Raw genomic sequence first — 21,824 nt, 5'->3', positions numbered from 1 at the left:
TATCTTCAGGATAAATGTCTTGCCACTCATAGTTTAATTATTTTATTAAGCAGCAATATTTTTTTTTAAATAATCTGCCAAGAGATAGGTTGAAAACAGTGGCTACTTCTTCCCAAGCCTAGCTAAACTCAACCGTTAAAACAATGTAACTCCAAATACAACCGTTGAATTTGCATTGAGTTATCACTGTAATTACTTTTTAATTAAAAAGAAAGCCAACGGTTTAACCACAGACATTGTTACAAAGCTGCTACTCGAGCTTCAGTGTTTGGTTGTGTTTGAGCTTTGAAGTGACAATGAGTCTAGCTTCTCCTTTAGAGGCCTTATTAAAGAACTGACTTGGCTGCCCATCATTACCTCCACCCAGCCCCTCTGCACACAGTGGCCATAGTTACACCCCAAACAGAATAGGGAGCTGAGCTGCGTTCTCTCTGTGTTCCTCTGGCTTGAATCTCATCTGCTTGAATGAATGTGTTTGCTGAGAACTGGATAAAATCTCTCCTCTCCATGGAGCAGTACTTCACTCTTTTAGCCTTACATGAAGGGAAATGTGTGTCTAGGGCTGTGGAACGTGGCTAGCTTGGAGAAGCTGCTGGGCATTTATTTTTTTGTGTTACTACAACCAGCTGCTACCCGTCTCCCTTGAGCTGTTTGCGATACGGTGTTTTAGAACAGCGCCCTCTTGTGGGCAGTTTAACCATGCTTTACTAAAGGGTAGAGACCAGCAACAGCTCCAAAGGCCACAAGGAGAAAGAAAAACAAACAAACAAAAGCCAAACAAACAAAAACCCCAGTGTGTTGAAGTAGGTATTCCAGAACTATATGCAAAGACCTGGGAGCAAGACAACAGCTTCAAGGAACTGGGTGAGCCATGAGGAAAGGAGGCAATCGGTAGGCAGAGGCTGGAAGTCCGAGACCTCTTCATAGAGGAGTATGAAGGAATTTTGACTTACCTATCAAGTTTTGAGAAGACATTCGGGGGTGGGGAGAGGCAAGACTGATCTTCTTTAAAAACTATAGCTCATGCTGGATGCAAGAGCCCCTACCTGTAATCCCAGCACTCGAGAAGGTAGAGTCGGGATCAGGGTCCTAGCCCAGACAGAGCTACACATGAATTCAAAACTAGTGTGGGTCACAGGAGACCCTGTCTCAAAAGTAACTGATTGCGGTGTGTGTGTGTGTGTCTGTGTGTCTGTGTGTGTCTGTGTGTGTCTGTGTCTGTGTGTGTGTCAGGGGGGGGTACATGGAAGCGCGAAGAAGAGGAAGATGTTGTGTCTTCTATCACTCCCCACTTTAGTCTCCTTAGACAGGGTCTCTCTGGCCCTTCAGCCAGGTCAGCAGGCAGCCAGTCGTACCAACTCTGCCTCTGTCCTCACAGCACTGGGTCACAGGTTTACCTGAAGCACTTTACCCACTGCACCAATATCCCAAACCCTCCAAATCCTGCTCATGGATAGTGTAATGGATGGGCACTATAAGTTTTTTTTCCATATTTATTAGATTGGGTATTTCTTATTTCCACTTCAAATGTTATTCCCTTTCCCCGTTTCCAGGCCAACATCCATCTGACCCCTAACCATCCCCTTCTACATGGGTGTTTCCCTCCCCCATCCTCCCCCTATTACTGCACTCCCCCCAAGAATCCTGTTCACTGGGGGTTCAGTCTTAGTAGGACCAAGGGCTTCCCCTTCCACTGGTGCTCTTACTAGGATATTCATTGCTACCTATGAGGTCAGAGTCCAGGGTCAGTCCATGTATAGTCTTTAGGTAGTGGCTTAGTCCCTGGAAGCTCTGGTTGGTTGACATTGTTGTACTTTTGGGGTCTCGAGCCCCTTCAAGCTCTATCAGTCCTTTCTCTGAATCCTTCAACGGAGGTCCCGTTCTCAGTTCAGTGGTTTGCTGCTGGCATTCGCCTATGTATTTGCCATATTCTGGCTGTGTCTCTCAGGAGAGATCTACATCCGGTTCCTGTCAGCATGCACTTCTTTGCTTCATCCATCTTATCTAGTTTGGTGGCTGTATATTTATGGGCCACATGTGAGGCCATATAGTTTTTCTCTTCTGAATGGACATTCCTTCACCCTCTGTTCTAAACTTTGCCTCCCCATTCCCTCCCAAGGGTATTCTTGTTCCCCTTTTAAAGAAAGAGTGAAGCATCGCATTTTGGTCATGTGTTCTGTGCGTCTAGGGTAATTCAAGCATTTGGGCTAATAGCCATTTATCAGTGAGTGCATACCATGTGTGTTTTTTTGTGACTGGGTTACCTCACCCAGGATGATATTTTCTAGTTCCATTCATTTGCCTATGAATTTCATAAAGTCATTGTTTCTGATAGCTGAGTAATATTCCATTGTGTAGATGTACCACATTTTCTGTATCCATTCCTCTGTTGAAGGGCATCTGGGTTCTTTCCAGCTTCTGGCTATTATAAATAAGGCTGCTATGAACCTAGTGGAGCATGTGTCTTTTTTATATGTTGGGGCATCTTTTGGGTATATGCCCAAGAGAGGTATAGCTGGATCCTCAGGCAGTTCAATGTCCAATTTTCTGAGGAACCTCCAGACTGATTTCCAGAATGGTTGTACCAGTCTGCAATCCCACCAACAATGGAGGAGTGTTCCTCTTTCTCTGCATCCTCGCCAGCATCTGCTGTCATCTGAGTTTTTGATCTTAGCCATTCTCACTGGTGTGAGGTGAAATCTCAGGGTTGTTTTGATTTGCATTTCCCTTATGACTAAAGATGTTGAACATTTCTTTAGGTGTTTCTCAGCCATTCGGCATTCCTCAGCTGTGAATTCTTTGTTTAGCTCTGAACCCCATTTTTAATAGGGTTATTTGTCTCCCTGCAGTCTAACTTCTTGAGTTCTTTGTATATTTTTGATATAAGCCCTCTATCAGTTGTAGGATTGGTAAAGCTCTTTTCCCAGTCTGTTGGTTGCCATTTTGTCCTAACAACAGTGTCCTTTGCCTTACAGAAGCTTTGCAGTTTTATGAGATCCCATTTGTCGATTCTTGATCTTAGAGCATAAGCCATTGGTGTTTTGTTCAGGAAATTTTCTCCAGTGCGCATGTGTTCGAGATACTTCCCTACTTTTACTTCTATTAGTTTGAGTGTATCTGGTTTGATGTGGAGGTCCTTGATCAACTTGGACTTAACCTTTGTACAGGGTGATAAGCATGGATTGATCTGCATTCTTCTACATGTTGACCTCCAGTTGAACCAGCACCATTTGCTGAAAATGCTATCTTTTTTCCATTTGATGGTTTTGGCTCCTTTGTCAAAAATCAAGTGACCATAGGTGTGTGAGTTCATTTCTGGGTCTTCAATTCTATTCCACTGGTCTATCTGCCTGTCTCTGTACCAATACCATGCAGTTTTTATCACTATTTCTCTGTAATACTGCTTGAGTTCAGGGATAGTGATTCCCCCTGAAGTCCTTTTATTGTTGAGGATAGTTTTAGTTATCTTGGGTTTTTTGTTATTCCGGATGAATTTGCAAATTGTTCTGTCTAACTCTATGAAGAATTGGATTGAAATTTTGATGGGGATTGCATTGAATCTGTAGATCGCTTTTGGTAAAATGGCCACTTTTACTATATTAATCCTGACAATTCATGAGCATGGGAGATCTTTCCGTCTTCTGAGATCTGCAGTTTCTTTCTTCAGAGGCTTGAAGTTCTTATCATACAGATCTTTCACTTGCTTCATTAAAGTCACATCGAGGTATTTTATATTATTTGGGACTATTTTGAAGGGTGTCATTTCCCTAATTTCTTTCTCAGCTTGTTTCTCTTTTGTGTAGAGGAAGGCTACTGATTTATTTGAGTTAATTTTATACCTGCCAGTTTGCTGAAGGTGTTTATCAGGTTTAGTAGTTCTCTGGTGGAACTTTTGGGATCACTTAAATATACTATCATATCATCTGCAAATAGTGATGTTTTGACTTCTACCTTTCCAATATGTATCCCTTTTATCTCCTTTTGTTGTCTGATTGCTCTGGCTAGGACTTCGAGAACTGTATTGAATAAGTAGGGAGAGAGTGGGCAGCCTTGTCTAGTCCCTGATTTTAGTGGGATTGCTTCAAGTTTCTCTCCATTTAGTTCAGTGTTAGCGACTGGTTTGCTGTATATGGTTTTTACTATGTTTACGTATGAGCCTTGAATTTCTGTTCTTTCCAGGACTTTTATCATGAAGGAGTGTTGAATTTTGTCAAATGTTTTCTCAGCAGCTAATGAAATGATCATGTGGTTTTTATCTTTCAGTTTGTTTATATAGTGGATTAAGTTGATGATTTTCTGTATATTAAACCATCCCCGCATACCTGGGATAAAGCCTAGTTGAATATAGGCTTTTGTAGTAGGATCTGATGATTTTTGAATTTCCTCTGAATCTGTAGTTATGTCTCCCTTTTCATTTCTGATTTTGTTAATTTGGACACACTCTCTGTGTCCTCTGGTTAGTCTGGCTAAGGGTTTATCTATCTTATTGATTTTCCCAAAGAACCAGCTTTTGTTTCTGTTGATTCTTTGTATAGTCCTTTTTGTTTCTACTTGGTTGATTTTAGCTCTGAGTTTGATTATTTCTCCTGCCTTCTACTCCTCCTGGGTGTGTTTGCTTCTTTTTGTTCTAGAGCTTTTAGGTGTGCTGTCAAGCTGCTGATATATGCTCTCTCCTGTTTCGTTCTGCAGGCACTCAGAGCTATGAGTTTTCCTCTTAGCACAGCTTTCATTGTGTCCCATAAGTTTGGGTATGGTGTACCTTCATTTTCATTGAATTCTAAGAAGTCTTTAATTTCTTTCTTTATTTCTTCCTTGACCAGGTTATCATTGAGTAGAGCATTGTTCAACTTCCATGTATATGTGGGCGTTCTTTCCTTATTGTTATTGAAGACCAGCTTTAGCCTGTGGTGGTCTGATAGGACACATGATATTATTTCTATCTTTCTGTATCTGTTGGGGCCTGTTTTGTGCCTGATTATATGGTCAATTTTGGAGAAAGTACCATCAGCTGGTGAGAAGAAGGTATATCCTTTTGTTTTAGGATAGAATGTTCTATAAATGTCTGTTGAGTCCATTTGGTTCATGACTTCTCTTTGTCTATGTCTCTGTTTAATTTCTGTCTCCATGACCTGTCCATTGATGAGAGTGGGGTGTTGAAATCTCCTACTATTATTGTGTGAGGTGCAATGTGTGCTTTGAGCTTTAGTAAGGTTTCTTTTATGTATATAGGTGCCCTTGTATTTGGAGCATAAATATTTAGGATTGAGAGTTCATCTTGGTGGATTTTTCCCTTGATGAATATGAAGTGTCCTTCCTTATCTTTTTTGATGACTTTTGGTTGAAAAATCGATTTTATTCAATATTAGAATGGCTATTCCAGCTTGCTTCTTCAGACCATTTGCTTGGAATGTTGTTTTCCAGCCTTTTACTCTGATGTAGTGTCTGTCTTTGTGTCTGAGGTATGTTTCCTGTAGGCAATAAAATGTTGGGTCCTCATTGTGTATCCAGTTTGTTCATCTGTGTCTTTTTATTGGGGAGTTGAGTCCATTGATGTTGAGAGATATTAAGGAATAGTGATTGTTGCTTCCTGTTATATTCGTGTTTGGATGTAAGATTATGTTTGTGTGCTTGTTTTCTCTTTGTTTTGTTGCAAAATGATTAGTTTCTTGCTTTTTCTGGGGTGTAGCTTGCCTCCTTGTCTGGGCTTTACCATTCATTATCCTTTGTAAGTCTGGATTTGTAGAAAGATATTGTGTAAATTTGGTTTTGTCATGGAATATCTTGATTTCTCCATCTATGTTAATTGAGAGTTTTGCTGGATACAGTAACCTGGGGTGGTGTTTGTGTTCTCTTAGGGTCTGTATGACATCTGTCCATGATCTTCTGGCCTTCATAGTCTCTGGTAAGAAGTCTGGTGTAATTCTGATAGGTCTGCCTTTATATGTTACTTTTCTCTTACTGCTTTTAATATTCTTTCTTTGTTTTGTGCATTTGGTGTTTTGACTATTATGTGACAGGAGGAATTTCTTTTCTGGTCCAATCTGTTTGGAGTTCTGTAGGCTTTTTGTATGTTTATGGGCATCTCTTTCTTTAGATTAGGGAAGTTTTCTTCTGTGATTTTGTTGAAGATATTTACTGGTCCTTTGAGTTGGGAGTCTTCACTCTCTTCTATACCTATTATCCTTAGGTTCGATCTTCTCATTGTGTCCTGGATTTCCTGTATATTTTGGGCCAGTATCTTTTTCCGTTTTACATTATCTTTTACAGTTGTGTCAATGATTTCTATGGAATCTTCTGCTCCTGAGATTCTCTCTTCTATCTCTTGTATTCTGTAGGTGATGCTCGTATCTACGGCTCCTTGTCTCTTGCTTCTATATCCAGAGTTGTCTCCCTTTGTACTTTATTGTTTCTATTTTTATTTTCAATTCCTTCACCTGTTTGATTGTGTTTTCCTGTAATTCTTTCAGGGATTTTTGTGATTCCTCTCTATAGGCTTCTATTTATTTATGTTTTCCTGCGTTTCTCTAAGGGAGTTCTTCATGTCTTTCTTGAAGTTCTCCAACATCATGATCAAATATGATTTTAAATCTAGATTTTGCTTTTCTGGTGTGTTTGGATATTCAGTGTTTGCTTTGGAGGGAGAATTGGGCTCTGATGATGCCATGTCATCTTGGTTTCTGTTGCTTGGGTTCCTGGGCTTGCCTCTCGCCATCAGGTTGTCTCTGGTGTAACCTTGTTCTGCTATTTCTGACAGTGGCTTCACAGTCCTATAGGCCTGTGTGTCAGGAGTGCTGTAGACCTGTTTTCCTGTTCTCTTTCAGCCAGTTATGGGAACAGAGTGTTCTGCTTTCAGGTGTGTAGTCTTTCCTGTCTACTGGTCTTCAGGTGTTCCTGTGGGCATGTGTCCTGAGTCCACCAGGCAGGTCACTTGGAGCAGAAAAGTTGGTCTTACCTCTGGTTTCAGGCTCCTTGGGCTGGGTTTCAACTCTCCGTGAGGGCAGCAACCAGAAGGGCCTGCCCCTCCTTCTGGGTTCCTGTGCGCAGGGGACCCTGATGGCACTGTTTTCCTCTAGTGTCAGAAATGTGGGGAGAGAGTAGTCTCCTCTGGTTTCCCAGGCGTGTCTGCCCCTCTGAAGGTCTAGCTCTCCATCCCACCGGATTTGGGTACAGGGAGCTGTTTGACTGGGTCCGTTCAGATCCAGGTGCAGTCTCAACCGCAGAGCTCCTGCAGCTTGACTGCCCCTATCTTCCAGTTTCCTCTTGGGCCAGGGATATAGGCAAAGGTGGACAGAAGTGGCGTTCTCTCCTGCCCTGCAGTCTCAGGATTGCCAGCACGTCTTGGTGATGAGCTCTCTCTCCCACGGGGTTTGGGAGCAGGGAGCTGTGGGCCGGGATCCAGGAGTATTTTTTATCTAGCATAACTGTTTTGCTGTTTCGCTGACTTACTAACCCTTTGTGCCAAATCTGTTCCACTCATTCAGGTACCAGAAAAGGGTAGCCCTGTACATCGCTGCTTTTCATGGACACACTGAGCTTACTGAGTGGGCTCTGAAGCAGGGTGCGCAGCCCCATGAGGCAGTGGGCGTTCACCCTTGCCGAGCATGGTGCCACGAAGCCCTTCACACAGATGTCTCTAACTGTCCTATTCATGCGGCTGCAGAAGCTGGCCAGCTGTTAATTCTGAAGGCCTTTGTCAACTTCAGTGTCCTGTGCCTGGAATGTAAGAACGCGGCAGGGCAATCTCCCCTGGCCATTGCGTCGAAACACCAGCATAAAGACTGTGTGCTGTATTTACTGAGCAAAATATGGTCCACTGTTTCTTTTCTAAAACTTTCGGTCCCAATGAGGATTTATATTAAAATAAAGCAATGGATTCTCCGAGCTCAGACTCGTCGGTGCCATAAAAGCCAGCCTAGCAGAGCCAGGGTCTCTGGGGCAAAGGTTGGAGACACTGTGATGGTGGATGGTTTCACCAAGCCCAAAATGACTTCCAAGAGCTGGTACAAGGCTGAAGACAAGAGTTGGCATACCGCCCAGAGTAAACTACCACCCTGCAAGCAACAGCCAAGCAGGAAACCTATTGGTTCCTTACCAATGTCACAGCACGACACCAAAAAACAAATCTTCACATTTCCATCCTTAGTAGATGCAAAGAACTTTTCAGAAGTGCAAAGTTATCAACAAGAAAACCAGAAAAAAATCGCTGCCCCGGCTAGAAAAGAAAAGAACATCAAAAATCCCTATCTCCCCCAGGTCCCTCTCCCTCCAGTTTCAAGAGTGCATTATGCACACCCACAGTTCTATTGCACTCCGCCCAGTGGTGATTGTTTGCTGAGGTCCCTCTTCAAGTCTTTCTCAGAGCACAGTGGGAGGACTCCACGGGAGAATGCCATCTACTGCTTAGCTGTGGCAAGGTAATGCTTTCTTTTTAAATATAAGGGCAAATCCTTAATGAGGCAGATCTAGGACAGAGAAATGTTCGTGAAGCCCTACGATGGTGCACTGAGTGATATAACTTGTTTTAAAATGTCAATATTTAATTAGCATCATGGACTTCGTCTCACTGAACCTAGTGGCTCTTGCCAGTAGTCACTTGGGAGTCAGAGGCAGGGGCATTTCATGCCTGGGATTCCTTATAAGATTGTCTCAGAAAACAAAACAGTAACAGAAGGATCTCACCTCAGCCTTAGATCTAAAGAAAACTTCAACTGGCCATATTACCCGGTCCATGTGTCTATCTTTACTCTGAAAGAGCTCAGGAAGGGACACAGGACAAGGAAACTTGAAATACGGGAGGGTGTCATCAAAACTGCCCCCAAGACTGAACAGCCATGAAAGTAGAAGGAGCAAAATAGAACAAATGAATAAATTGAACAATAAAAACTTAAAGAAGCTACCAAGACAAGATTTACAGGAGAGAGGACATCTGTCCTCCGTAGAGTGGTAGTATTGGCATTAAGGTGATGGGATCACAGTTGGGGGATACACAAGTGTATCAAGTGCGCTTTCTGGAACAGTCACCGCCATGGCTGAAAAATGAAACTTCCCATTAAATTATTTATGTTCTATTTTACATATGAGGCATCGCTGAGTACCGAGGTTAGAGCATTACAGATGTATGGGGAGATAGAAATTTAAAACAAGGCTTTCCTTTCTGGACTGGTTTTGTTTTGTTTTCCGTCCTAAGTTGCTGCCCCCTAGTGGTGAGAGTAATTTAGGCTGTAAAATTCAAAATTAAAGATCCAACTTTATATGTCAATAAAAATATTTTCAAAAAAAAAAAAAAGAACCAAAAAAAAAATATTTTCAAGAATTAAAAAAATCCAACGTATCTCAGTGTTGTGGCTCATGCCTATGACCCTAATCTCCTTTTAACTGAATCCAGCAAGAGACCATTCACTTTCGATACTTTGTCTGCATTTACTAAACTATGTTCTAGCAAAGAGGCACTAGTTCAGTGGAAAGATAGTATCTTGGTTAATCTAGTTAACACCACGGTAGTTCCTGTTTCCTCTTCTAAACTAGGTTTAGACAAAGGTAAATCCTTCCAGGGACACCCTCAGTCTTACTAAAGGTGTATCCTATTCTTTAATTTCTCTATCCAGCTATTTGTTCAATATATCGCCTATGAAACTAATTTATATTCTGTGTATATTGGTTTTTCTTATTTCTATGTATTCCAATTCTATGTAATATCCCATATCCATTTTTATTGGGAGAAATCTTGGTTGTCTTTAACTTAGAGGCTGTTTTGAATTAAAATACATGATTATTTTTATAATAATTTTTTCATCATATATTATATCCCCACTACAGCTTTGCTCTCCCTAGCCTTTCCCCTATCTCCCATCCCCCATCCCTGATCACCTCCTCTTTCCTCCAGGTCCACAGCCCCGCTCCCCACTTCCTCCCCTCAGAGAAGAGCAGGTCTCCCAGGTATATCAACCAAACACAGCATAACAAGCTACAGCAATACCAGGCTCACACCGTCACGTTAAGGCTGGGTTAGGCAAACCAGTAGGAGGAAAAGGGTCATACAAGTAGGCAAAGAGTCAGAAACAGACCTTGCTCTCACCGTTAGGATTCCCACAAGAACACCAAGCTACTTAACAATAACACATATTCCCAGGACCTAGGTCCGACCCCTGTAGGCTCCCCGATCTCTGAAAGTTCCTCAGCCCTCAGTTTGATTATTTCCTGCTATCTTCTACTCTTGGGTGTGTTTACTTCTATTTGTTCTAGAGCTTTCAGGTGTGCTGTTAACTTGCTAGTACGAGATCTCACCAATTTCTTTATGAAGGCACTTGATGCTGTGAATTTTCCTCTTAACACTGCTTTTTTTGTGTTTCTTTGACCCTAGAGAGCTGTTCAGTTTCCATGAGTGTGTAGGCTCTCTGATGTTTCTGTTGTGGAAGTCCAGCTTTAATCCATGGTGGTCAGATCAGATACAAGGTATTATCTCAATTTTCCTGTGTCTGTTGAGACTTGCTTTGAATCTCTCCCATAAGGTGCTGAGTGAAGAAGGTATTCTTTTGTGTTTGGGTGAAATGTTCTGTGGTTATCTGTTAGGTCCATTTGGTTCATAACGTCTGTTAGCTCCATTATTTCTCTGTTTTGTTTTTGTCTGGATTGCCTGTCCATTGGTGAGAGTGGGATGTTGTAGTCTCTATTATTGTGTGAGGTTCAAACATGGGTGCCCTTTCATTTGGGACATAGATGTTAAGAATTGACACACTGTCTTGGTGGATTTTTCCATTTCCATGACAATAAAATGTCCTTCTCCATCTCTTTTGATTAATTTTGGTTTGGCCTATTCTGTTAGAGAGTAGAATGACTACACCAGCTTGTTGCTTAAGTCTATTTTCTCGGAAAAGTGTTTTCCAACACTTTATTCTGAAGTAATGACTATCTTTGGTGTTGGGGTGTGTTTCTTGTATGCAGCAGAAGGTTGGGTCCTGTTTTTTTTTTTCCTATCCATTCTGTTAGCATTTAGCATTGGGAAACTGAGTTCACTGATATGAGAGATATTAATGACCAATGAGTTGTTGTGGTTGTTGTTGGTGGTGGTGGTGGTGGTGGTGGTGGTGGTGGTGGTGGTGGTGGTGTGTGTGTGTGTTTCCCTTCTTTGGGTTTTGCTGCTGTGGGATTATTTTGTTTTCGAGGGTGTAGTTAAGCTTCTTAGGTTGATTTTTCTTTATAGTATTTTTTGTAGGACTGGATTTGTGGATAGATATTGTTTAAATTTGACTTTGTCATGAAATATTTTGCTTCCTCCATCTATGGTGATTGAGAGTTTTGTTGGGTATAGTAGTCTGAGCTGGCATCTGTGTTGTCTTAGAGTCTGCAAGACATCTGCCCAGGCCCTTCTGGCTTTTAAAGACTTCACTGGGAAGTCAGGTGTAGGTCTGATAGGTCTGTCTTTATATGTTACTTGGCCTTTTTCCTTTGCAGCTTTTAATAGTCTTTTCTTGTTGTTGTTGTTCTCTATGTTTGGTGTTTTGATTATTATGTGGCATGGGGATTTTCTTTTCGGATCCAATCTATTTGGCATTCTGTAAGCTTCTTGTACCTTTATAGGCATGTCCTCCTGTGATGGTTTGCATATGCTTGGCCCAGGGAGTGGCATTATTAGAAGGTGTGGCTTTGTTGGAGGAAGTGTATCACTGTAGGGGTGAGCTTGAAGACCCTCCTCCTAGCTGCCTAGGAACACTCAGCCTGCTCCTGGCTTCCTTCCGGTGAAGATGTAGAACTCACCTCCTCCTGTACCATGCTTGCCTGGATGCTGCTATGTTGCCATGCTCCCACCTTGATGATAATGGACTGAACCTCTGAATCTGTAAGCCAGCCCCAATTAAATGTCCTTTATAAAATTTACATTGGTCTGTTCACAGCAATAAGACCCTAACTAAGACACCTTCTTTAGGTGAGGACAGTTTTCTTCTACGAATTTGTTTAAATATTTTTTTGGGTTCCTGAGCTGGAATCCTTCTTCCATTCCTATTATTCTGACGTTTGGTCTTTTCATAGTATCACGGAGTTCCTGGATGTTTTGTGTTAGGTGTTTTTTAGATTTAACATTTTCTTTGACTGATGAATCTATTTCTTCTATCATATCTTCAACTCAACTCCTGAGATTCTCCCTTCCAATTCTTGTACTCTGTTAATGAGTAATTCCTGTTATCTTACCTCGATTTCCCATTTTCAAAATTTCATCAGTTTGTGTTTTCTTTATTGCTTCTATCTCCATTTTCTGGTCTTGAACAGTTTCCTTTGCCTGCTTGTTTAATTTGGAACGGGGAGGCTTGGCATTCTTTGAAGGATGAATTGATTTCCTACAATTTTTTTCATTAATTTCTTTGAGGGATTTTTTTGCATTTCCTGTTTGAGGAACTTTATCATCATCGTAAAGTTGGTTTTAAGGTCTTTTTTTGTGTTCCAGCTGCATTGGAATATTCAGGTCTTGCTGACCTAGTTCTGGTGGTGCCATGTTGCCCTGGCTGTTGTTGACCTGTTGTCCTTACACTGGAGTTTAGGTATCCGGATTTAGGATGATTGTAGGTCTAGGTGCTGACTATTGAGTTGCCTTTGTTGGATGGGTGTTGTTTCCCTACATCTCTGTTTCGTCTTTGGTTTTCTCACCTTTGTTCCCTGGATTTCTAGAAGCCTGTTTGACCTCTGACCACACTGGAATCTTGCCTTCTGGCTGCTTGCTTGGCCTCTGATGCAGCAGGAGGGTCTCTGTTCTTCTGACTGCTGTGACCTGCACCTGAGCTGCTGGAGTCTGCTGGAACTGGGGGGCCAGGTCCTGGCCACCAATACAGGATTACTTCTGTGTCAGTCCTTTGATGATATCAGCACTTCTTCCCCTTGCTCTGTATCTAGGAATGAATAGATAATAGGGTATGTTTGTGGTTGGCTTTTCTAACTACTTCTGATCAGTTTTCTCTGTTATGCTGGGGTTTTTGCCGCTATGTAAGGCTGAAACTGTCAAATAACCAATTCAGTGTTAAGAAGAAAAATTCTAGAAAAAAAATGTTCAATAAAAAGGGTTGGTGAAAAAAGGAGAGCCCTATGAGGGGCATCCCTCCTGGTTGTTTTTCCTCAGCAGTTACTTCAGGCAAATTCATGTTCTGGTTCTCATTTCTCAATAATTTTCTCTTTCGCTTCAACACATTTGTCCCTGCCCACTTTCCATTGCACCTCCCTCAGAATCTGTTTAGTGTTTCTGGGCTTCCGGGGCTCAGAAAGTAAGGGAGAGACCTATAGTCTCATGCCCCTGTGTCCTCTTGTTGGTCTAGTTCACATGTGTCATGGCAGTTCCAGAAGTCAGGGGGTCCATTTGAATCATGCAGGCAGTCAACCCAGACAGTGGATTCTAAGTAATTATCTCCAAATAACCACTATAATTATTTTATAAACACACACACACACACACACACACACACACACACACACACCACATACACATCTTAACAGCAGTGTGCACTAACACTGAGCTGCTATTTACATGTAGAAACTAAGCAAGAGCCTCATTGTCCATGCTGGGTTAGGTCCGTACACGGAGTAGACACTGGAAGGCCAGTCTCCCAACCCAGGACTCCAGAAAACTCACCCAATACACCATGTAGAAGCACTGGGTGGAGCAAGGGTCGCTAGTGAACTCTCTATTTAGCGTAATGAAAGTGAAGCTCTGGGTTGGGGATTTAGCTCAGTGGTAGAGCGCTTGCCTAGCAAGCAGGAGGCCCTGGGTTCGGTCCCCAGCTCCGAAAAAAAAAAAAAAAGTGAAGCTCCTACAGGTTAATCAAGGATCACATTGCCGCACTTAGCTCAGACACAGGCTAATATAAGCTGGCTCGGTGACTTTGTATGGCTTTTGCAGGGATGGGAGTGACTGAGACCAAAGGTCACAGAGTCTTGGAGTAGAAGACAGTGTAGGGTTAACATAGGTCTAAGGAGATGTCTGTAGTGTTGAACAAAACAGCCTTCCTTGTTGCTTATCATCGGATTCCAACGAGCTTCACGTGATTCAAAGTCCAGGTCAGTGACTATTCAAATACAGGAGGCCGGTTCTGAAGGCTGTGTTAGAGCACTTGGAAAACAGACATCAGCCCAAATGCTCACCTGAGCAGTCTCTGTGCTTGAGAAGCGACCAGAGCTCTCCATTCTGTTTGTTGGTAGTTCTCCTGTTTCCAGTGTTTTGTGTTTCTTGGTATACATGACCCATAGCATGTGCGAGAATGTAAGAAGAGCCAGGGATTTGATACCAAGGTAGAACCAAGGATGGGTTCTGAACGGGAAGAAGAGGAGATATGCTTCAGAATGAAGGAGAGAGGGCCTCGGAGTGAGTCAGGTGGCATATGAAGAAAAGATAACTACGTATGAGGGACTGTTTCCAGGTTTACGAGTTAATCTTATGGGTAGCACAGATGGGTTAACACACTTTAAAGGATTCAGAGAGACATACCCACTGAGATAAAGTAAGAAGTTAGACACAACATTTTAAAACCTAAAGAAAGGGCTGGATCCATGGCTCAATGGTTGAGAGAACTGACCATTCTTGCAGAAGACCCAAGGGTTTATTTCCTGGCACCTAACTCCAGTTCCCATAATCCAATGCTCTGTTCTGACCTCTGTAGGCAGAAGCCATATATGTAGTGTGTGTGTGTGTGTGTGTGTGTGTGTGTGTGAGCTCGCGCACGCGAGTGCATGCACTATGCATATATACATATGTATGTATGTATGTATAAATATGTAGGAAAACATTCACAAACATAAAATAAAATTTAATCTAATTTTAAACACAAAAAGGCCCATTCTTCCCGAGACAAAGGAATGATTAAGGAAAGAATCTAGGCAAGGTGGTAGAATGGTAGATGATAAAGTTGACTACACTGCTTGAGGACCCAGGGAGAGATTGACAGAAGATGGCTTTGGCAAGGTAGACTATATCTACATTAAGCAGCAACCTCTCTGTGAAGAATTAGTTCTTATTCTTGCCCCCCATAGCATAGGGAGTTAATCAGGGAGACCACACGGAGGTGGGATTTTAGTAAGGTGAGTGGAATAGTCAAAGTATTTGCTTTTGAAAACAAATTGGGGTGGGGGGGGCAGATATCTGTGAAAAGCAAAACCACAGTAGAGGAAGCAAGCGGTTGTGTGACAAAGAGACAGCAGAGACAGAGAACGGCAGCAGTTAGGGAAGCGGGCAGCTGTCAGTGCTTCCGAGGAAGAGGCTGAATGAGGATGTGAGTAAGGAGAGGAGAAGAGAACAGGGTTTGGTTCTGGCTTTGTAGGTGGGGAGGAGAGCAGAGAACCATGTTAGCACAAAGGTATTGTGAAGGGAACACATTTATGGAGGCTTCAAACAATGTGGTAAATTGTACATACATAGGGGAGAAACATTCCTACTTGCTAACTGGGGGTATAAAACTTAAAGGAACTGTCAGGATGTGAGAGTCATGAGCCTAGGCCCTGAAGTGAGGAGTAAAGGGGGCCGGGATAAGGGCACTGCTGGTCTGTGTACCGGACGGACACTATCCCAGGAGATCTGCAGGGCTCTGGCCTGGTCGGAGCAACCAGAGTTGCACTCTCTGAAGGGACCTCCAAAGATAGGATAGGATGTTGGATGACACCAACATATAATAAGGTGTAAAATCCTTTTTTAAAAAATAAAAATTTTTTATTTTTATTTTATGTGTATAGGTGTTTTTTCTACATAGATAGCTGTGTACAATATACCTGCAGTTTCTGTAGGGGTCAGAAGAGGGCATCTGATTCTCTAGAATCGGAAATGGCTGTGGGCTGCCATGTGGGGCTGGGAACTGAGCCAGGGCCCCCTGCAAGAGTAGCCAGTGCTTTTAACCATCGAGCCATCTCTACAGTCCATACGATCCTTCTTTAGTGATTCTCATTTTAACCACACAAAGTAGGAGCCGTTGTATTAAAATTTACAAGTCTTTCTTAATATAGACCCAGAGTGAGTGTAGTGAAGAATTATTTCCACAACATTTCAGTTAAAGACTGTAAAAAACGAGCTTGTTTTAAATTTCAGAAAGAGAAAGTGGTGAGTGAGGATGTACTTCGTACAGTTGCCTAGGGAGGACAGGTAGAAAATATTTCAACCCAGAAAATTCTACATGACTTTGTGTGGCTTTCAGTTTCTAGGCAGGCTCTGAACCTCCAGCACTAACTTGAAGGACTATCCATCCTCCATCATCGTAAGGAATTAGCTTTAGAAAGACTGTTGTTTCCATTTCCCCTCCAACCTGTGTGTTAAGAGAATTAAACAGTAATGAAATTACCTTCAAGATTTCCATTCAGCCACTTTCTGGGAGAGATTGAGCCTCCTTGTGAATCACGTCTTTGTACTCTTTTTTTTTTCTTTTTTTTTCTTTTTTTTTCGGAGCTGGGCCTTGTGCTTGCTAGGCAAGCACTCTACCACTGAGCTAAATCCCTAACCCCTCGTCTTTGTACTCTTGTTGGTATTGGTTTTTGTTGTTTTGTTTTGTTTTTGTAGTGCCTTTAAAGAGAAGCGATGGCTTCAGCAGTTAGAAATAGCAAGAGTCCTAGCCAAGAGAAGCATTTCTAACCTGACTGTCAAAGGAGGTCCAGCAAAGTGTGAAAACTACCCAGAAAGTGTGCTTTGAAACGTCATAGCAGCCCTGGTTTGAATAGAGATACGGTCAAACGGAAGCTCCAGTTCTAATGGCAACACATCTAATAATAGTTCTAATGCTACACAGCTTCAACCTGAGGAGGAGCATGGTCAACTTCTGTTGAATGTTTAACATCGAGCTCTCCTGAACACTGTATTGTTCAACACTCCCCAGAGCAGCAGAACCCATGGAATGAGGATGTATTAAAAGGGTTTATTGGATCGGCTTACATGATGTAGTTTGGATGGTCCAACAACACGTGCCTTCAGAATGAAGAACCGGGTACCTGCTCAACCCAGGAGGCTGGATGATCCCACAGTTCCAACCTGCTGCCAAAGGTGTGAAGGATTCTTGGTCCTCCCTCCACATTAGCAGCCAGAAGAAGATGGGTTTTTCTATCAGGAAAGGATGCAGCAGCAGCAGCAGCAGCAGCAGCAGCAGCAGCAGCAGCAGCAGCAGCAGCGGCAGCAGCAGCGGCAGCAACAACAACAACAACAGGGGAAATTGAGGCACACAGGCAAGCAGGCAAGAAGCAAAGAGCCCTCTGGGACCTCCTTTACACATGGCTGCTATGGTGGTTTGAAAAAGAATGGGGTTCATATGTTTCAATGCTTATGGTTTGTTGTTGTTTTGCTTTTTGAGGAAGTGTGTCACTGGGAGTGGGCTTCGAAGTTTCTCAGTCTCTCCCTGCCTATGATTCATATCATAGCTCTCAGCTACCACAGCTGTCATGCCCCTCATCAGGATGATAACGGATTAAACTTCAGAAACTGTAAGCCAGCAGCCCCCAAGCACATGCTTTCGTTCATATGAGTTGCCTTGCTCCTGGTGTCTCTCCACAGCAACAGGACAGTGCCTAGGAGAGCTGCCAATAGAAAATGCCATTTAAGGTGAACCTACTCACTTTTAAATAACCCACTCCAGAAAGCCCCTCCCACAATCCTCAGCGGCTAACTTTTGTCTAGTTAAACCCTCACAGGTAAGCTTTGGAGACGTATCTCTTAGTCAATTCCAGATACAGTCAAGGGGACATCCAAGGTTAACCAACAGGAATACAGACATCCAAATGGCACCTAAACTCTAAAAAGACAGTACTGTTCTGATGCCAAAATTTACCAATGCATCGCCCATCAGGGGGAATCAAGTCTCAGAAAGAACTCATGAAAAAAACAAACAAAAGCTCTCACCAGAAGTTGCCTGTGGGGTTAGGAAACTAAGGAAGATATAAGAATGGAATTTGGGGGGCTGGCTTAGCAGTTAAGAACACTGTCTGCTCTTCTAAAGGTACTGAGTTCAAATCCCAGCAAGCTCACAGTGGCTCACAACCATACGTAATGGGATCTGGTGTGTCTAAAGACAGCTATAGTGTACTCATTTACATAAATCTTAAAAAAAAGAATGGGAGTTTAGAAGTTTTAATGTATTTTTTACCTTTGTTTTTCCTGATTTTGTTTTAATTCTCTGGAGTTTAAAAGTCATATAAATAAAGATATAATAAGATAACTTTTACATAAAATTCTATATGGCAAAGTCCCTGAGAGTGTTACCAAAAGCCCCTAGGTTCAGACATTTTAACTTCTGCTAGAGCATCTCTTGCTATTGTTTTTTTTTTTTCAAACTGAAGTAAAGCTTACATACAATGAACCACGTGGATGTTACATGTAACAGGTAGTGGGTCTAACTAGGGTGTGACCATGTAAAGAACACCCCAGTCAACCTGTAGTACAGCTGAGTTACCCCTAGGGGTTTGGTTAAGCTGTTGAATAAATCTCAGTCTTGAAGGACAATGCCCTTTGGACATTAGTTTCTAGACAGAAGGTTTACAAAGCACTTGGAACACTATGTTCACTTGAGATCTAATGGTGTATGATTAATTTACATTGTTGCATTTATCAATGGCACTTTTTTTAGGGTTTTGTTTATTTTTATGAGGCATGATTTAATATGTAGTCCTGGATGGCCTGGAACTAATTTTGTAGTCCAAATTACTGAAAAACCTGTGGCAATCCTCCTGCCTTAGCGTCCCGAATGCTAGGAGCGGCTACATGCTAAGAGGCATGAGCTGCTACGCTCCACCTAGTACTAGACATTTTTTTTATTACTTCCTTAGTAGTTAGGATTCTGTTTGTAGATGTGTCATATTATCTATGGACATTCATAGAAATTTATACTGTCACATTTCTGAGATATTATGAATAAAGCATTTATGGACAGTGTTATCAAAGTGTTTTCTGGATATCTTGTTTCAGTTTGGGGGGTAAATACCTAGGAATGGAATTATTTGATAATAAGGTGAATACAAAATTAGCATCATGAGAAACTGGCTAAGAGTTTTTTGGGTGTCTTCACAATTACACACTTCCACCACAACATAAAAGAGCTTTCATCTGACATGCTTCCCTAACGCTTGCTTCAAAGCCTAACAAACAGGTTCAAGTGTTTCCAAGCAGCTGGCCAGAGGCCTTCTGCCCTATTCAGAAATCACAGGTTGGAAAGCAGAAGTTCTTCCAGTGCCAGCCTCTGACGGTTTTTATAACCCTTGACAGCAGAAGGCAGCAGCAGATGGGCCCGGTAGTGGGTGGTAGCTTCTACTGTTACACCTCTTGTTCTGGTTTCTGGTAAGATTCTTAACCCTGCCAGTGTTACGATCCCTGGGCCGGCCTTAGGTGTTGGACTAGACCTTTAACAAACACTGTCAGCCTCTGACTAAGGAGCTTTTCTCCCCTAAAGCTTGCTGAAATCCCCTGCCACCATGTTTAAACTCCAACCTCTTGCCAGTCATGGTGGGGCATGCCTTTAATTCCAGCACTCAGGAGGCAGAGGCAGGCAGATCTCTGAGTTCAAGGCCAGCCTTTCTACAGAGCAAGTTCCAGAACAGCAAGAACTATGCAGACAAACCTCCATCTCAGGAAACCAAAAAAACAAACAAAACAAAACTTTCCAGTTCTGCACCCCTTCACTGCGGTGGCCAACTCATTTGCCCACTGTGCCCTTGCATTCTGATGGCCTGGCAGGGCAGTTTCTAAAGATAAACTTGGATAAACAACTCCAGGAGGAAGAAGCTGCAGGTTTGCATGTGGCCTGAGCAGATTCCCAAACTACCTATGTAAGCCCCACACATCCCCTTCCTCTATTTGAAAGCACCACCTTCCTCCTGTGCCTGCCGCCCTCACTGTTTGAAATAAGACGCTTCATTTGTTGAGGTCAGACTGGTCTGTTTTCTGCCTCCTTAAGCTGTTTGTTTAAACTGCCTCAGAAATGTAACGTTGTGCCTCTTCAGAAATCTAACATTACGTGGTGGAATCCTTACCTCTACAAAATTCATGGCTCTCGTATAGGTCTGCAATACCAAGACCCTTGGTGCTACGAGGATTGCAGCTCTTTTATAAGGGAAAAAAGAATCAAGATTCCTTAGTATTGGGCAGTAGTCAGCACTGAAGATTCTAAATAAGCAGGTGTCCAATTCCTCACCCCTTGGTGATAGCCAATTTTGCAGCTCCTGGGGCCAGGGTATTTGAAAACACTGGCTGCCTAGAACTCAAGAACTCTTCCAGCAACCAAAGCCTGCAGCTACTCTTTGAGCCTTTTTTGTAAATTTATTTTTTTATTGGATAGTTTATGTATTTACATTTCAAATGCTATCCCCTTTCCTGAGTCATTCCTCTCCCAACCCACCTCCCCCTGCTTCTATGAGGATGCTCCCCCTCCCACTCACCCACTCCCACCATAACACCCTGGCATTCCCCTACACTGGGGAAACAAGCCTTCACAGGACCAAGGGCTTCTCCTCCTGTGGATGTCAGACAATGCCATCCTCTGCTACATCTGCGGCTAGATTATTTCTAAAATTATTTTTATTACATTAGGAGGAGGCAGAGAATGAGAAAGAGGGAGACAGAGTGGGAGTGTGTTTCTATGTGAACACATGTGCCACAATGTGCTTTGACAAGTCAGAGAAGAAATCACAGGAGCCAGCTTTCTCTTCTACCATACGGGTCTCAGGGGTTGAACTCAGGTCTTCAGGCTTTGCATGCAACAAGCAACTTTTACCCACTGAGCCATCTTACCCAGCCAGTCTGATATTTTTAGAATCTTCTACCGCTCTTCAGTTCCTAAGAAACTGGTTGTTTTACCATTCTTACCTCTCAGCTCGTGCAGTCACTTCTATGGCTTGATGTTCAGGATGCTCGGCTGTTGTGTCTGTTGCCACTTGGCTGCTTTTATCATTGCTGCTACAGCACTGTATCTGCTTCTAGAAGTGGGCAAGAAAAGGCCACTAGAGAGAAGCCTTTTATTGGGTCCAAAGTTGTAGCTGCAAGAGATACTGTATATAGGGTGGTGATGGGGTTTGTGTGTGTGGGTGGGTCTATCCCTACCTGTTCACCAACTGAGCAACCAGCTTCTAAATCTGAAGAAATGTTTGTACCATTCGAAGCAAACCTCACAGTAAATGAGGGTATGGTTGGTCAGCATCTTCCCATTTGTGCCAAGCATAGCAGTCCTTTGGCTGGGTAGCCTAGGAAAGCGCTTCCTTTCTTGCCTAAGTGGAAGTGTTCACAGGCTTATTTAGGGATCATGAAGGCTTGCAATAACACAAAGTCCTACACAAACTGTTCAAAGTCACCCTAGTTGGGGCTGTACCTTCAGAAACCAATGCAAACACCTGTGATCGTCGTGTAGTTTCTCTCAAGGTATTGTGGTGTGTACAAAATAGTCACTGTGTGTGTGTGTGTGTGTGTGTGTGTGTGTGTGTGTGTGTGTGATATGCACGTATATACACAACACACACACACACACACACACACGCACACACACATATACATCACATATATGTCTGGTGTCCATGGAGCTCACAAGAAGGTGTTGTGTCTCCTACAACTACAGTTTGTGATGGTTGAGAGATACCATGTAAGTCCTGGAACTGAACCTGATTCCTCTGCAAGAGCAACAAGAGCTCTTAACCACTGAGCCATCTCTGCAGCACCACATATTACACTTTTGCGGGATGATAAATGAATGGAAGACTTGTACCTTAAACTCTTCTTACCAGCGTTCACCTCTTCCCTTCACTGCTATAGAGTTAATACTGCGACATCCTGCTCATAGGACTGCCAGAAACCGGAACCCAAAGTATGGGCAGTACCGTCACGCGGGAGCCTCTTTTTGCCT

At 42.7% G+C, this 21,824-nt stretch overlaps 2 protein-coding genes and 1 long non-coding RNA gene across 12 annotated transcripts in view; 2 read left to right on the top strand and 1 right to left on the bottom strand.

Moving 5' to 3' along the window:
• Window positions 1-18,874, top strand: part of Ankub1 (ankyrin repeat and ubiquitin domain containing 1) — a 38,760-nt gene extending 19,886 nt beyond the window's left edge. For 5 of the 6 annotated variants that reach the window (XM_002729036.6, XM_017591262.3, XM_063282708.1 and 2 more), the window contains 2 exons: window positions 7,482-8,414; window positions 16,517-18,874. In XM_002729036.6, coding sequence (XP_002729082.1) covers window positions 7,482-8,414; window positions 16,517-16,646 — 1,063 coding nt within the window. In that variant the 3' untranslated portion in view covers window positions 16,647-18,874. The remainder of the gene's footprint in view (window positions 1-7,481; window positions 8,415-16,516) is intronic. The other variant, XM_017591260.3, reaches the window with a different exon arrangement.
• Rpl12-ps2 (ribosomal protein L12, pseudogene 2) overlaps window positions 1-21,824 on the top strand; it is an 852,478-nt gene that overhangs the window by 762,129 nt on the left and 68,525 nt on the right. The gene's annotated exons all lie outside the window — the stretch shown is intronic.
• LOC108350015 (uncharacterized) lies at window positions 8,771-21,808 on the bottom strand. 5 transcript variants are annotated; one of them, XR_005500971.2, is made up of 4 exons: window positions 21,703-21,808; window positions 20,798-20,907; window positions 14,122-14,287; window positions 8,771-12,878 (listed from the first exon to the last, which is right to left on the bottom strand). It is a non-coding gene; the product is annotated as an uncharacterized LOC108350015 (long non-coding RNA). The 5 variants fall into 5 exon arrangements; XR_010063818.1 differs by having other exon boundaries at window positions 21,687-21,774; XR_005500968.2 differs by lacking the exon at window positions 14,122-14,287.

The sequence above is a fragment of the Rattus norvegicus genome, chromosome 2 (assembly GCF_036323735.1).
Source record: "Rattus norvegicus strain BN/NHsdMcwi chromosome 2, GRCr8, whole genome shotgun sequence".
Lineage (NCBI taxonomy): Eukaryota > Metazoa > Chordata > Mammalia > Rodentia > Muridae > Rattus > Rattus norvegicus.
Note: the sequence above shows the minus strand (reverse complement) of the source record. Positions and strands in the feature narration are given on the sequence as shown.